Source organism: Alosa alosa, chromosome 13 (genome assembly GCF_017589495.1).
Source record: "Alosa alosa isolate M-15738 ecotype Scorff River chromosome 13, AALO_Geno_1.1, whole genome shotgun sequence".
Taxonomy (NCBI): Eukaryota; Metazoa; Chordata; class Actinopteri; order Clupeiformes; family Clupeidae; genus Alosa; species Alosa alosa.
The window spans coordinates 12,984,973-12,998,411 of NC_063201.1; the positions used below are offsets into that span (position 1 = coordinate 12,984,973).

At 39.3% G+C, this 13,439-nt stretch overlaps 1 protein-coding gene across 1 annotated transcript in view; it reads right to left on the reverse strand.

The window, feature by feature from the left end:
* The window catches only part of LOC125306629 (collagen alpha-6(VI) chain-like), a gene marked incomplete in the record, with an annotated part of 29,719 nt that overhangs the window by 7,541 nt on the left and 8,739 nt on the right, over positions 1 to 13,439 (reverse strand). The window contains 21 exon segments of the mRNA XM_048262111.1: positions 46 to 108; positions 361 to 423; positions 956 to 991; positions 1,129 to 1,179; positions 1,909 to 1,971; positions 3,828 to 3,890; positions 4,517 to 4,579; positions 4,793 to 4,855; positions 5,311 to 5,346; positions 5,456 to 5,509; positions 5,643 to 5,708; positions 6,377 to 6,439; positions 7,027 to 7,080; positions 7,362 to 7,406; positions 7,763 to 7,789; positions 7,915 to 7,986; positions 8,211 to 8,264; positions 8,400 to 8,492; positions 8,597 to 8,757; positions 9,253 to 9,331; positions 12,682 to 13,040. Of these exon segments, the coding sequence (XP_048118068.1) occupies positions 46 to 108; positions 361 to 423; positions 956 to 991; positions 1,129 to 1,179; positions 1,909 to 1,971; positions 3,828 to 3,890; positions 4,517 to 4,579; positions 4,793 to 4,855; positions 5,311 to 5,346; positions 5,456 to 5,509; positions 5,643 to 5,708; positions 6,377 to 6,439; positions 7,027 to 7,080; positions 7,362 to 7,406; positions 7,763 to 7,789; positions 7,915 to 7,986; positions 8,211 to 8,264; positions 8,400 to 8,492; positions 8,597 to 8,757; positions 9,253 to 9,331; positions 12,682 to 13,040 (1,628 nt within the window).

Here is a 13,439-nt window from a genome sequence, read left to right on the forward strand (position 1 = left end):
TTACAGACAATGAAAGGCAGTTTAGCAGCCTTTTTTTTGTAGTACCTGGTGTCCAGGCTCTCCGACTAATCCAATATCACCCTCTCTGCCAGGTCTTCCAGCATTTCCCTTAGGTTACCCAAGAATAAACACAACAGTAAGTGTAGGCCAAATAAAAATATTTGTTTAAAGCATAGTTTTGCTTTCTGGACAGCACAACACAACACAACAAAACATATTGTTCATGGCCACATATGCCCTCTGTTTATTGCTTGTTTATAGACAAATAAACAAATAAAAATCGTTATAATTTCTATGTGTGCTACTGCAATATACTTAAATATGTTTTAGATATTTGGACAAATCAATAACATCACTCACTCCTCGTCCCTGGTTTCCTTTTGGGCCTGGACCTCCAGACTGGCCCTTCACACCATCCTCACCCTGTACATCAATAAATTAAAAAATCAACAAGTCAGTCAAAGCCATCTAAGTGATGCAAAATCGCTCAGTTGCCTTGTGTTCTGAGAAACAACAACAACAACAACAACATATGCACATTATCAAGACACCGTAAGGCGGGGATCCCATTGCGCCAAGCAACAGGTTTCCTATTGTTCTCTGGTTCGGCAGCAGAACGGTTGAAGAAACTGAACGTTGACCTTTTTAAGCGCAATCTGAGCGTATTTAATTGTCAGTTTAGGCGAACCGTTTGTGTTACTTAGGAACGAGATAGAACTTATTATGGTCTGAGCGTTGCGTTACGCTTGCCGCAATATAATAAAGTGTATTTAGAGTTAATGAGTCAGTTTCACTGGGGGATGATTAGGGGGCCAGATTGAATGAACCATTGTAACGTTGCAAAACGTTATATTGTCAGCAATTTCAAGTTGCAGTGTCAAGAATAGGACAAGAATGTGTGCAGACAGAACATACGCTGAGTGAAAGGCTAAAAAGACCTTAATGTCAGACTTACCTGCAATCCAGGATAACCAGGAAAGCCCGGATCTCCCTTTTGAAAAGAGAAAATATATTTATATGAATGACAACATTTTGAAAAACATCAATATTATGCCATACCTTCATACCAGTGTTCTATTATAGCTTGGCTGCCTTTGGACTTATTAAATAGTAACGCTGGTTAATTACCTTCAGTCCTTTTGGTCCAGGTGGTCCATATCCATCCCTACCATCAAGGCCCTGTAAAAATACAATTGTAAGTAATAGTAAGATAAGCTAACTATATCATCAATTATCATGTATCGGAACTCCCCCTATTACCGTTGGTCCCGTATTTCCACCGTCTTGCGTGTATGTGTCACTTAATATCCATTTCTATACAAACCAAGATGGCGGATTCCTAAAGAAACGCAAGCACCCACACCATAGGTGTATCTAAATTAGCTATGTACCAAAAATGACATTGTACCGTGACTCGAAGAGCTGTAAACAGTGTTAAGGCTGCGTGTACACATCCTCTTGGAGCTCCAGTGGAATTTTAATTTCATGACGAGAATTCTCGGTCTAACCGTTCATGTGCCATTGAAATGGCGTAAATAGGCGACCCATCAGGCCAGCACTATAACTCAGAGCGTGGTAAACAAAATCAGATATTTCAGGCAGTAAATGCTCCCTGCAAATCTACACACCTATGGCTACTGAAAAATGTAAGGTTCATTTAGCAAATGTTATTTTGAAGTGTTAAAAAACGTTGTTTTAGAATTTCCGAACAAAAGTGGTGATAATTGGGGGTGTTACGATACTGTGAAATAGGACATTTTGTCAGTTGTAGTATCTTCATTTGATACACTATTGTAGCTATATACTTTCACATAATTAATGTTGCCTGATGAACAAGATTACCGTCTCCCAAGAGCATTACTATATATTTGTTTGTAAAAAAAATCCAAATAAGCAAAACAGACAAACCGGGGGTCCTCTGGGGCCCAATGATCCCTCGGCTCCATGGACTCCAGGATCGCCTTGCTGCCCCTGAAAGCACACGTCATTATTGATCCCTAATGCCCCTGAACACACACGTCATTATTGATCCCTGGTAGAAAATGATTCCCAGGCAAGCTTCACATACTAATGAACAGAGAATAAATAAGCAAAATACAAACTACAAGATGCCAATGTCATTCTTTAACCATTGCTTCACAAATATTTCTTTGTCTGTTCTGTGTTTTAGTTTGGTTTTTACTATTTAGTTTGTTTTATGTTATTTGTCACTGTTTGTGTTGCATGAAACGCTATTATGCAACAGTTAGAGCCGGTCCAACTATTTATTAATTTCTGATTGGACGAGAGGCATTCCATGAGTCATCACGAGTAGGGGTATTCCAGGGGTATTTAAGCCTTTATATGAACCTTTTCTATTTTCGGAAAAATACAACATTGTGTGACTGGGGTCATAACCTCGTAACTCACTTTACAGCTGAGTAATAAACTTTTTTCTAAAAACAATGCTAACATGACGTAATGAGCATGCGACTTAGCGTCACACAAGAGCAAACCTAGCATTCATGGGCATCAAAAAAAACTTTTTCCCAGTGAAAACATCATCATTCCGCATCATTCACATCACGTAATGCGTGAGTCAGAGGTCTAGATTTTGCTAACAGAGTTGCCCAGTTAGGGGCTCATCATCACTTTTGTCCTCACGTTGTAGTTTGTTTGTAGTCCATGTAGCCTTTCATGTCCAACAGTTTTAATGTGAACTTGGAAATTTGCCGTTTGTGTCACTTGAAAGCTGCATATCTGTCTTTCACAAGCGTCTTACACTATATTTTAAGCAAATGCAGTTGTTTATTTAGGATTAGTGAGCATATGTTTAAACCTTTGTTGTGGCATCCGTGTTTGTCACACATTCCGACGGCAAAGCACATGAACACTCGCTGTGAGAAAAACAAAGTAATCACAGGGGCGGTCCTTGTCATTCCCAGGTTCAATGAATGCACCAAAAGTAACCATATGGTGCATTCATGGCACCTTGGAATGACAAGGACCGCCCCCGTGATAGCCAGCCGTGTGAATATCCTTTACTAACTCTTCTTCCACTCGTGCCATATTGCTTAAGTAACCACTCTGCATTGAATGATTCAATGTGAACATTCCATTGATTCGTAGCGAGAGAGCAACAATTTCATAACGCCACATTTGAGTGAGAAAATGGAGTAAATAAAGAATAAGTGAATGTTCAATTTAATATGAGACATACAGGCAAGTAAGTAGCCTAAGTAAGCTATACAAATTACTGTGTGCACAATATGGCCTCTCTAACTAAACTTGGCTCTTGCCTGGTGTTGTGTTTCTTGGCTCGCTATGTTAGTGGGAGGAGGATGAATGAACAAAAATCAAAATAAACAATAGAAAACACAATTTTGTGGCTTTAAACTAAATTAGTTGGTAATGGAACTGTTGTATGTATAAAAGCAATATGACACTTGTGGTTGTGTAGCTGGTTAAGGATATCATCACGGCTTTAATTCAGCGATAGGCAATATCCTTTACCCACACCACTCCCACTCATATTGCTTAAATGACACCACCAACAACAACAACAACAACAACAATGTTATTACTATTATTATTATCATTATCATTATTACTTTTTTACTATTATTACAAGTACAAGTTCAATTTCAAAATCTTCAAAGGTGGGTAAAAATACGTTCTACATGGTTTTGTATTATAAATCTAGGCAAACTGAGTACAAAAACTGAGTATGGATGGATAAAATATGAGTGGACAAAGTAGCCTATGAAAGAACAATAAATTAGACTTGTCTACCCCAGGTGAGGTTGAGTTATGGATGGATACTAGTGAGGTTAACTTTATCCACTTACTTTTTGTCCTTTGTTCCCTGAATGGCCCCTGAATCCTCTTGGTCCCTCTACTCCTGGAAACCCCTACAATGAGAAGGATTATTTTGTGGACATGATGAAGTCCATATTCTTTTTTTATTATTACTTCACCAGGGAAGAAAATCACATTGAGATAGGTATCTATTTACAAGTGAGCCCTGGCCAAGGTAGCAGTACACAGTGAACATAATAGAGGCAGACAAAGTAAAAAGAAGTACATAAACAACAGTCACATCACACACATACACTAACACACTCACACACACACACACACACACACACACACACACACACACACACACACACACACACACACACACACACAACACAACAACAACAACAACAACAATACAACAATAAAACAAAATTAAAAGTTTCTTGAGATAATACACGCAACATTTAGACGTACAGGACAAGACTGCAGATCAGCAGATCAGACAAGACAAACACAGTGCTGCTATCTTGGATGTGTGTCTTCTTCAATATATTTGCCATTTCAGACATTCAAGAAATGCTATGTTTTCTGTTTTCCAGCTTAGCTCCATCTAAAGGCTTTTTATTATTGAAAACAGAAATATACAATAGATGCTAAGAACACATACTGTATAAGACATGTACATTGCTTTAGAGATGTTTGAGTCTACATTGACAAACGGATTTCTAGAAATTACCTGCGGGCCTGGTAAACCATGAGGACCTATAGGTCCCACAAAACCTGGTAATCCCCTTGCACCCTAGAAGACAGACACAAAAAATAAATAAGCCTTTTATCACATAACATTTTAAGATATACTTCCTATCAATCAGTTATTTATGCATGCGCCAAGTTTGTGAAATGTACATGTCTGTCATGTGAAACAGGTTCTATGTCCAAAAGTGCACCTGAATAAAAAGTGCACGGAGTCCCAAAGTATACAGAAGTACTTGTGGGACCTCTATTCATTTACCTGAGGTCCTGAAGGACCAGGGGGACCCTCAATACCAGAGTCACCTGGACTTCCTATGCGTCCCTGAAGTCAAAAAGAGAAATCAGACAAGAACCATGTAATACATTACACAAACGTTTTACACTAATACTATATGGATTTACATTTTTGTATTTGTATTTTCTGGATCACCTTCATTGCTGATTTTTCAATTAAGATTTAGATATGGCAATTTAAAAAATAATTCCTAATTCATAGCTCTGTCTCTCTCTATATACACACACACACACACACACAGTATATTATTGTTCTTACACACCAAAAAATCTTTAGGAGAATGAGAGAAAACATGAAAAATTGACTTTGAATTGTAAACTGTACACCAATATATGCCAGTCTGTCGGTCACAAAGCTGTGCAAGATCAAAATGAGTTCAATGATGATAAACTGATTGACTCAAAAAGCAGTGAAAATGCACTGTGTTGCATTGAATTGTTAATGTTGCTAATAACATCAATAATCTATCTGCGGAGTTGTACCTGCCCCCCTGGTTGACCTCTCCTGCCATTGGGACCCTTATGAAAAAAATAGAATGAATGAGTCAGCAATGCACAACAGAGTGATGCAACAGTTATAATATAACAGAAATAAACATTCAATGATGAGAGAACAGAACACACTTACATCATTTCCGGGTAATCCCTCCTCTCCAGGACGGCCATCTTCCCCTGCTTCTCCCTTTGGAAAAGAACAGGCATTTTGAAGTATTTTGCCAGATGTGCATTATTAAACACAATCATTTGAAAGCAGGTTTACTGTAATACAACACATACGTTTTATAGTTTACTGGTTAGCATTTCTGTTCACATACCCGTGCTCCCTGGCTGCCTTGGTCTCCTTTTGGACCTTCAATTATGTTGTCTCTCCCAGGCGCTCCCTAGAGACATGTTTCAGTAAACAATGAAGAGAAATGAGCCATTATCAAGCATTTTTAAGATGCACCTCCTCATTCAGTTATGTTGATGTATGCATACCATGTTTATGAAATATTGTCTGTCATGTGAAATATTGTGTTCTTTCAAAGAACTTCAGAGTACTAAGAGTTCACAGAACGGTAGTCCTGTTAAAGAGGAAAATAACTGTTGAGAGGCATATTTGAACTGCCTTTGTTCAGCATTTGCAGCTAGATTCAGCATAATAAACCTAGCTTGATGCTAGTCTCTGCCAAATGAACATGCATTGCATTTCTGTTAGTTTGGAACTGTTCCATTAGATTTACAATGAGCTATGGCCATAAAATTGGCTACACATCTAAAGAACCCCAATGTAAATTGTTTTGAAAGTGCCTGAGTTGGCTGACCTCACTGAGGTCATATTGTCATAGTCAATTGTCAAAGGCAAATCATGCTCTCATCACTTGTCCTACCTACAACATTGTCCTACAACGTACTGATGGTTATCTAAAAACAGATGAACAGGGTCTTCACAATTGTTTGTTTGCTTAAGACTATTTGGAAGTGTCTGGCTATTTGTATGAGGCTAATTCATAGTACAACATAAATTTCAGTTCCAACTTTCCACCACATATTTCCACGAGTTACGTACAGGATCTCCTCTTAATCCTTTCTCGCCATAAGTCCCTGGACCACCTCTGATGCCTGGATAACCCTGAAATGCAGAGGCAAACAGCAGGTCAGGTATAAGCATAGAACTCTGCTGAAAAAATCATGTTTCTCTATACCTACAATGAGATCCATGAGTATTTGGCCGTTGATAGACATTTTCTAATTATGTCTCTGTACGCCACCACAATGGATAAGAAACAAAACAAGCAAGATAAACAGAAATTTCATCTTTCTTAATCTGTTTACTCTTGGGGTTTAGGTCCCCGTATAGAGATTAGGTTTATTGTTCATAATAATATATGGTTATGGATACGCTTTTGTCCAAATATATATATATATATATATATATATATATATATATATATATATATATATATATATATATATATGCTGTATATATATATATATATATATGCTGTATATATATATATATATATATATATATATATGCTGTTCAGCAGCCTTAAACAATTGTAACACAGGGTTTAAAGCAAGGACGGGTTATCTTCAGTAGATATAATGGCAATAGATATCAAGTCAATAGATATTTACTTTTAAATCTTATACAACCTGGCCTAAACCTGCATTCAAGCAAGGCACATCATCCAATTAGAAATGTGATCATGTTACCGGATTGCCAGGATCTCCTCTCTCTCCAGCCGTGCCATTACTTCCAGGATCACCCTGTGTGCAATACAAAGGAAGCTTGTACGTTATGATACTGACAGCAGCATGTAGTACAGTGAAAGCTCACTCTCTTGTTCTGTAGTGCAGGGAAACACTGGGAGTAGGTACAGGTGCTGTCAACTTAGCAACCAGTTTCTGTGAATAGTTGTCTGGGTACAGAAGCTGTCAAACTTAGCAATCAACTTCTGTTGTTACCATTTACTATAGATGCAGTGCAATCAGAGAGGGTTGAAGCAGAGCAAGGATCTTTGGTGCAATAGTGAAATGGGATAACAGACCTGATCTCCATGCACACCATCCAGGCCATCTTCTCCAGGTGTCCCCTATGAAACAAATGTCAACAACATATTTAGGATACTAATTGTCCTGAACCCTTTACATCCACATGGAACAGTGCCCTGATTTGGCAGTACAAAATTAAAAAAAAAAGTAACAAAAAATGGTAAAATGGTAAGAAATGGCGCTGGACATTTTCTGCCAGGAAAATGGGAATAGCAGGAACTATTTTTGACATATTCAAATATTTCTACTAATGAAGAATATGTACTGTTATTTATTTAAGGACTAAAGGAATTGTCCATAGAAATACAAAATCAACAGAGTATTGCCAGTAGGCTAATTTTTTTTAGATTTGTTTTGTTTGTTTTTACAGTGTATAGAGTTAATCTCAATTACTCACTTTTTCACCACTGTAGCCTCTTCCACCCTGAAATAGATAAACAGATATATGCACTGGTCATTCATGATCACACATGCAGTATATCGATTTACCTAGCAATCAGGCCCTGCTTGACATATGACTTTGTAGAAAAGCATCCACAGCATCTGTACCTTTATACCTCTCATCCCTTGGCATCCCTGGTCTCCTTTAGTTCCATTCAGTCCTGGAGGTCCTCGGCCTCCCTACAGAGATCAAGACAATCCGTTAAATATCAAAATGTTGTTCATATTTAATCAGTTTTAATCAGATTACACCCAACACATAGCTCCATACACTATGTTAAGCGACCTTGGGTTTGAGAAAGGCACAATATAAAATAAACTTCTCTTCTCTTCTAAAATGTGTAACATTTAAAGCTGCATAAAATGACATTTTTTACAAGTAGATGTCGTTGACAAATACTTACACTGCTTCCCTCATCTCCAGGGAATCCTGGATATCCTGGGAGTCCTTTAATTCCCTGTCCAATACAAATACAGTTACATTAGATGCAATTACAAGACAGAGCACACCATGATAATCAGACTGATACATCGTCCTTGTCAATTTTGTAGCTTTCTTCCTCAACTGTCCATGAGAACAGTGAGAACCTCACCTTCGGTCCATGATACCCTGGGGGTCCAGGGGGCCCTGGTGGCCCAACACAAATGCAACTTATATTGCAACACTTCCTCAGAACCACTGAAACCTGCAGGGCAGAGCAACAAAGGTTTGAATGATCTGATGACTGAAGTTTTTCGAAGGTGAAGAAGGTGAAGGTAGAAGCAAACGTGAAGTGGCCAGCTCACTTACTAGGTTTGTCTTTATGGCATTAGCTATGTTATCCATCCCAATGGAAAAGTGCTGCTTGTACCTGTTGACTTCACCAGGACCTGCTAAACCAAACTCAACCATTTGAAGCTCATGAGCGTTTTGGGTTCCCTCTAAAGCCACCACCAACAGCGTATCTATTCCTGTAGAGCAAAAGATTAAGGTGAAGTTCCTTTTGCAGTTCCTTACTTTTCCAATTGATGAAGCTGTTTGCGTTACCCATTAATAAAGAGAGAGTAACTGCACATTCCTTTCTCTTCACATACAATATTTAGGCAACAACCTTCATCAACACTGGTCGTGAACAGAGAAAAACAGAAATTCATTTGTGGCTATTCTTTCTTTATGATATTATCCTGGCCAGCACTCCTATTTGAGTGTGGGTTCCTTCATGTTTCTTATTTCCCAATAAACATCAACAAGCAATCAGAAGATACAATGCAATTTTCTGGATACTTCTGGAAGTCATACATATATGCTGAAAACTCAGTGCAAGTTCAGTGTTTGCAAAAATGTTGGGAGGCTGTTCCACAGGCCAATAAACAGATGGAAAATGTTGTGATGTTTTAAATGCATGGTGCCATTGTTTACTTTATGTGTTATCGCTACGAATTCCCAAATATGTCCTGATATCCTACCACTTTTCCTTAGCCTGTCTGATTCACTTTTCAGCATCTCCACTGAGTTATCAAGTCCATCTGAGAAAATGATCAGGGCCTGAAACAGGAAACATAGAAAAATATATAATACAATATTTATTATAAATATACATTATTATAAAGTATATGTACATTGTACATTTGGTGGATGCATTTGTCCAAAGCGACTTACAGCAATGGAAAAACTTTTAGCGAATAACATTTAGGCATTTTTTAGATTTAAGCTACAGAACTACACTACAGACAGCAATACAATACAATTGAAGTTATTAGTGTAGCGGGTAGAGTATGGTGTTGAGTAGGAAGTGCCACTTGGTGTCTGGCGACGCAAGCCAATCGCGTGCCGAGTGTAATTAGGTGGCACAGGTGGCATGTCATTTCAAATGGTGGCGGGAGCCTGCCAAAGATTGCTTTGTTGGTGGTGCAGTGGAGCTGGGAGGTTGTGTTTGTTGTGAGGCCGTGAAGTCGGAAGGTTGTGCGTCTGTAGTGCGAAAACGTGAGGGTAAGTTAATTTCTTCTAAGCACTCATCTTTCCCGTGTTGTAATTTCACATGGTTGATTTCACGTTTGTTTGTTTTGTAGTGATTTGGGGTAGCCTGGCGGGCCATCCTATATCATTGAAATGTATAGTCTGGAACCGAACCATTCACCTCGCTTAATCCAAGGGGCGGGCAGAGAATTGTCTTTCAAACTGCCTAGGCATGCAATAGGCCAGCGCTACAACCATATCCGTATCCGGTCGGCAAAACGGCAAATACATCCTTCTTCGAAAGGAATGACTTAAGTGCATTGTGTTGCTCAACTTTCAAAGAAAAGCACAAGTCCAACTCCTCCAAAGTTGACGCCAAGGCCGATTCAAACAACCGCTCTTCGTTCGCCATAGCCACCTTCCTTGTTGTTCACCGTTGCAGGACTGTCGTTATCCTGTTAAGCCCGCCTTAAGACGCTCTAACAAAATAGAGAGCTGTGATTGGATGACATCCACGGCGTCAGCCAATAGAAATCCCTATGGTTTGATACTAAACGTACAGGCTGAGCAAATTAATTTGCCGCCGCTAGGGTGCGTCTAGATTTCTAGGCTAGATTTGGGGCTTATCGATCATTAAACCGTATGCAACGTGCCTACATTGTCTTTTGGGAGTTTGCTTGGTGAACTCGGGAGTAACACGGGAAGTGTCTGGATCGCAGTTGATGTAAGTTGTGACTTATCTCTCGCCATGGCTAACCATCGGATGTTTGTTGTATCGTTGACCCTTACCGCTGCCCTTGTTTGTTGGCAGATACTGCACTGAGCCACCGACGCTCGCATTTAATCCTTCCTACAGAAGCACGGGCGCTCGCGTTAAACCCTCCTGCGCTGCATTGTTACAACTTCATGGGAAAGTTTCACCAACCTTTAACTACACCGGTCTCAATGTAAGTTCCCTGACTCAGTCTTGTCCTTGCTGTCGCCTTATAATTTTGCTAGATGACTGCCTGACTTGGCTGGCTATTGTGTTTGCATTGTAGCCCAAACAAAGCGTCAGCCACTGACTGATGGACGGCCGGTGAACGCGCGTCTCTCCAGTCCTGAGGAGGACCATTTTAGGAGTCACAGCCACTGTTTTTCTTTCGTTAATTTGTTTATGTTTTCTTTTTGAGTTTGGTGGGGCAAACTTCAGCATTCAGCATTTTAATCGGCTCGACTTTGCGCAGCTTTGGGCCTACAGACCATAGGTGAGCCACTACGTGGCCCAGCGCAGGAACTCCTGTTGCTCGTCTGTTTGCTAGCTCTGTGTGTGTATGCGTGTGTGAGTGTGTTGGTTTGTGTGTCCATGTTTGTCTGTGTTTGTCTATTTAACCGCTTAGGGCTATGTGCAATATATTTGTCTGAGGACAGTCCTTGTTTGCAGTGCTGAATGTGTGCGGTGCAGAATCAAATAACTATCAGTGTGTACAAATATTTATCTAAACTTGTGTGCAGTGAATATTGTGTGCAATATACGGTGTAAAATCTATTAGTATTATTATTTCCTTTATGGAAATTTATTTTGGTTTGAAGTGATCACCTGTGAATATTGTACCACGCTTGTTTGATACTTATTTATTGACTGTCCAACTACAGATTGTTGCTTCATGCCTGAGCGGCTACTATTTATTGTATGTATTGCCTCAATTATTTGTTAATACATTTTCTACTTTTGATTACATCAGCCCCAATTGTTCCTTCACACAAACAGCCTGCATTAAGGCATTTAAGAGGTCAAAAGGTGTTTTGCGCTCAGTAGCGCCCCCTTCTGGTTACATTAGGATTTCAACATTTAAAGGAACCGTATGTAAGATTGTGGCCAAAACTGGTACTACAATCACTTTCAAATTACTGTAGAGCGTTGTATCCCCTCTGACTGGCAGATCTGGCAACCCGGATGCCGAAACACTACTGACTTTGTGATTAGTAGATAGGTGGAGGGTGATGCATCAGGCCAAAACTCAACATGACAACATCAACATCAATTGAGGGCTGCAACTTCACTTTTTAAATGACAATATCCTGGCCGGATTACTGTTGTCAGTGATATAAGTACATGACATAAGTACAACATGATTTCTTAATGTCTAGTGACATATCAGGGCCATTTTATGAATAATTGAAATACATTTCTTACATACGGTTCCTTTAAACTTTTATACTACAGGGTTACAGCTACAGCGTAAGAATAATGTTTAACTACAGTGCAGAGGAGAATACAGCTAAGAGTTATACTAGTACTAGAGGATAGGATTTATTGGCCTGCACTACTATATTGACTGTCTATGCATAATTGCACAATTTGAACCCAATTTTGCTGCTCTTATTTATTCATTGTATGTGCCTTCTTATTTACTTTTTATTGTTTACTTGAATTATGTTTGTCTGTGGACTTAATTGGTAAAATTATGTCTTGTCTCCACCGTGGGATAGTGAGAAACGTAATTTCAATCTCTTTGTATGTCTTGACATGTGAAGAAACTGACAATAAAGCAGACTTTGGATGACTTTGACTTTGATAGGAGTGCCATATTCTAATAGAAGTATAGAGGAGGAGAAGTGGTAGAAGATGAGACAGAGAAGAGAGGGAAGTGAAGTGAAGTGTGAGGTGGGAAGAGGTGTCTGAGTTTGTCAGAAGTGCTAAGAGGAGGTATTCTTGGAAGAGTTGTGTCTTCAAGAGTTTTTTTTTGAAGATAGAGAGGGGACCCCCCTGCTCTGATGGAGCTTGGCAGATTGTACCAACATCAGGGAACCACAGATGAAAAAAGTCTGGATTGCCGTGAAATAAATTCATAATAGGCATAACAGGACTTCTGTGTACGGGTTTTGTAGCTTGATGACACTGTTCCGTTTGGTAGATCTGTTATATGTTCTCTTACAGATTGTAAACAGATACTCACCTTTATTTCTGCCTGCCTTGGTCTGAAGAGTTTCTCAAAAGACTCCAGCAGCTGTTTGTTGAAAAAGGTGTCCTCGCCTATTGCTAAATTTGTCACTATTTTGTCAATATCGGGGTTGTCGGGGTTGTACTGGGTAAAGTCAAAAAATTCCAGCATCTTCCCCTTTTGATCCACCAGACGGAAGGCGATCCTTGGATTAACAATGTTATTAGGAGGAGCACAGCATATGCCATCCAGAGATGATATGTCTCTGATTATCTTAGGCAGTCTCTGCTTCAACTGGCTCTGTCCACTGAAGAGAGTGGGTTTACTCGGCCTTCTGGTGATATCAAATCCAACAGCAATGTCCACAGTACATCCTACAAACAATACAGAAACTCAGTTAATGTTGGGAAGTCATTTTGTCTATTTGATATACATTCTAGGGGTGTGCTGGCATGTAAAAGCTGAGCACTCAAATTACCAACTGCCATGCCACCTGTTCATCTAGCTGGCTGCAGCCTAAGTATCTTTTTAAGTGTGTGTGCTGGCACTACTGTGAATTTGGCAGTTGGAATAAGTTAGAAAAAGGAGTTACAGCTTGTGTTCAAATATTATTACAACGGAACCATCATTCCGCTTCAACTAAGGCTTAATAATGATCCTTAACATTATAACATTGACATTTTTATCCCTCAATGTGTTTTGAAAGATTGAATCGGTATAAACCTGATCAGTCATATAATGTTTCCATTGACATCATTTACCAATACCAGAAA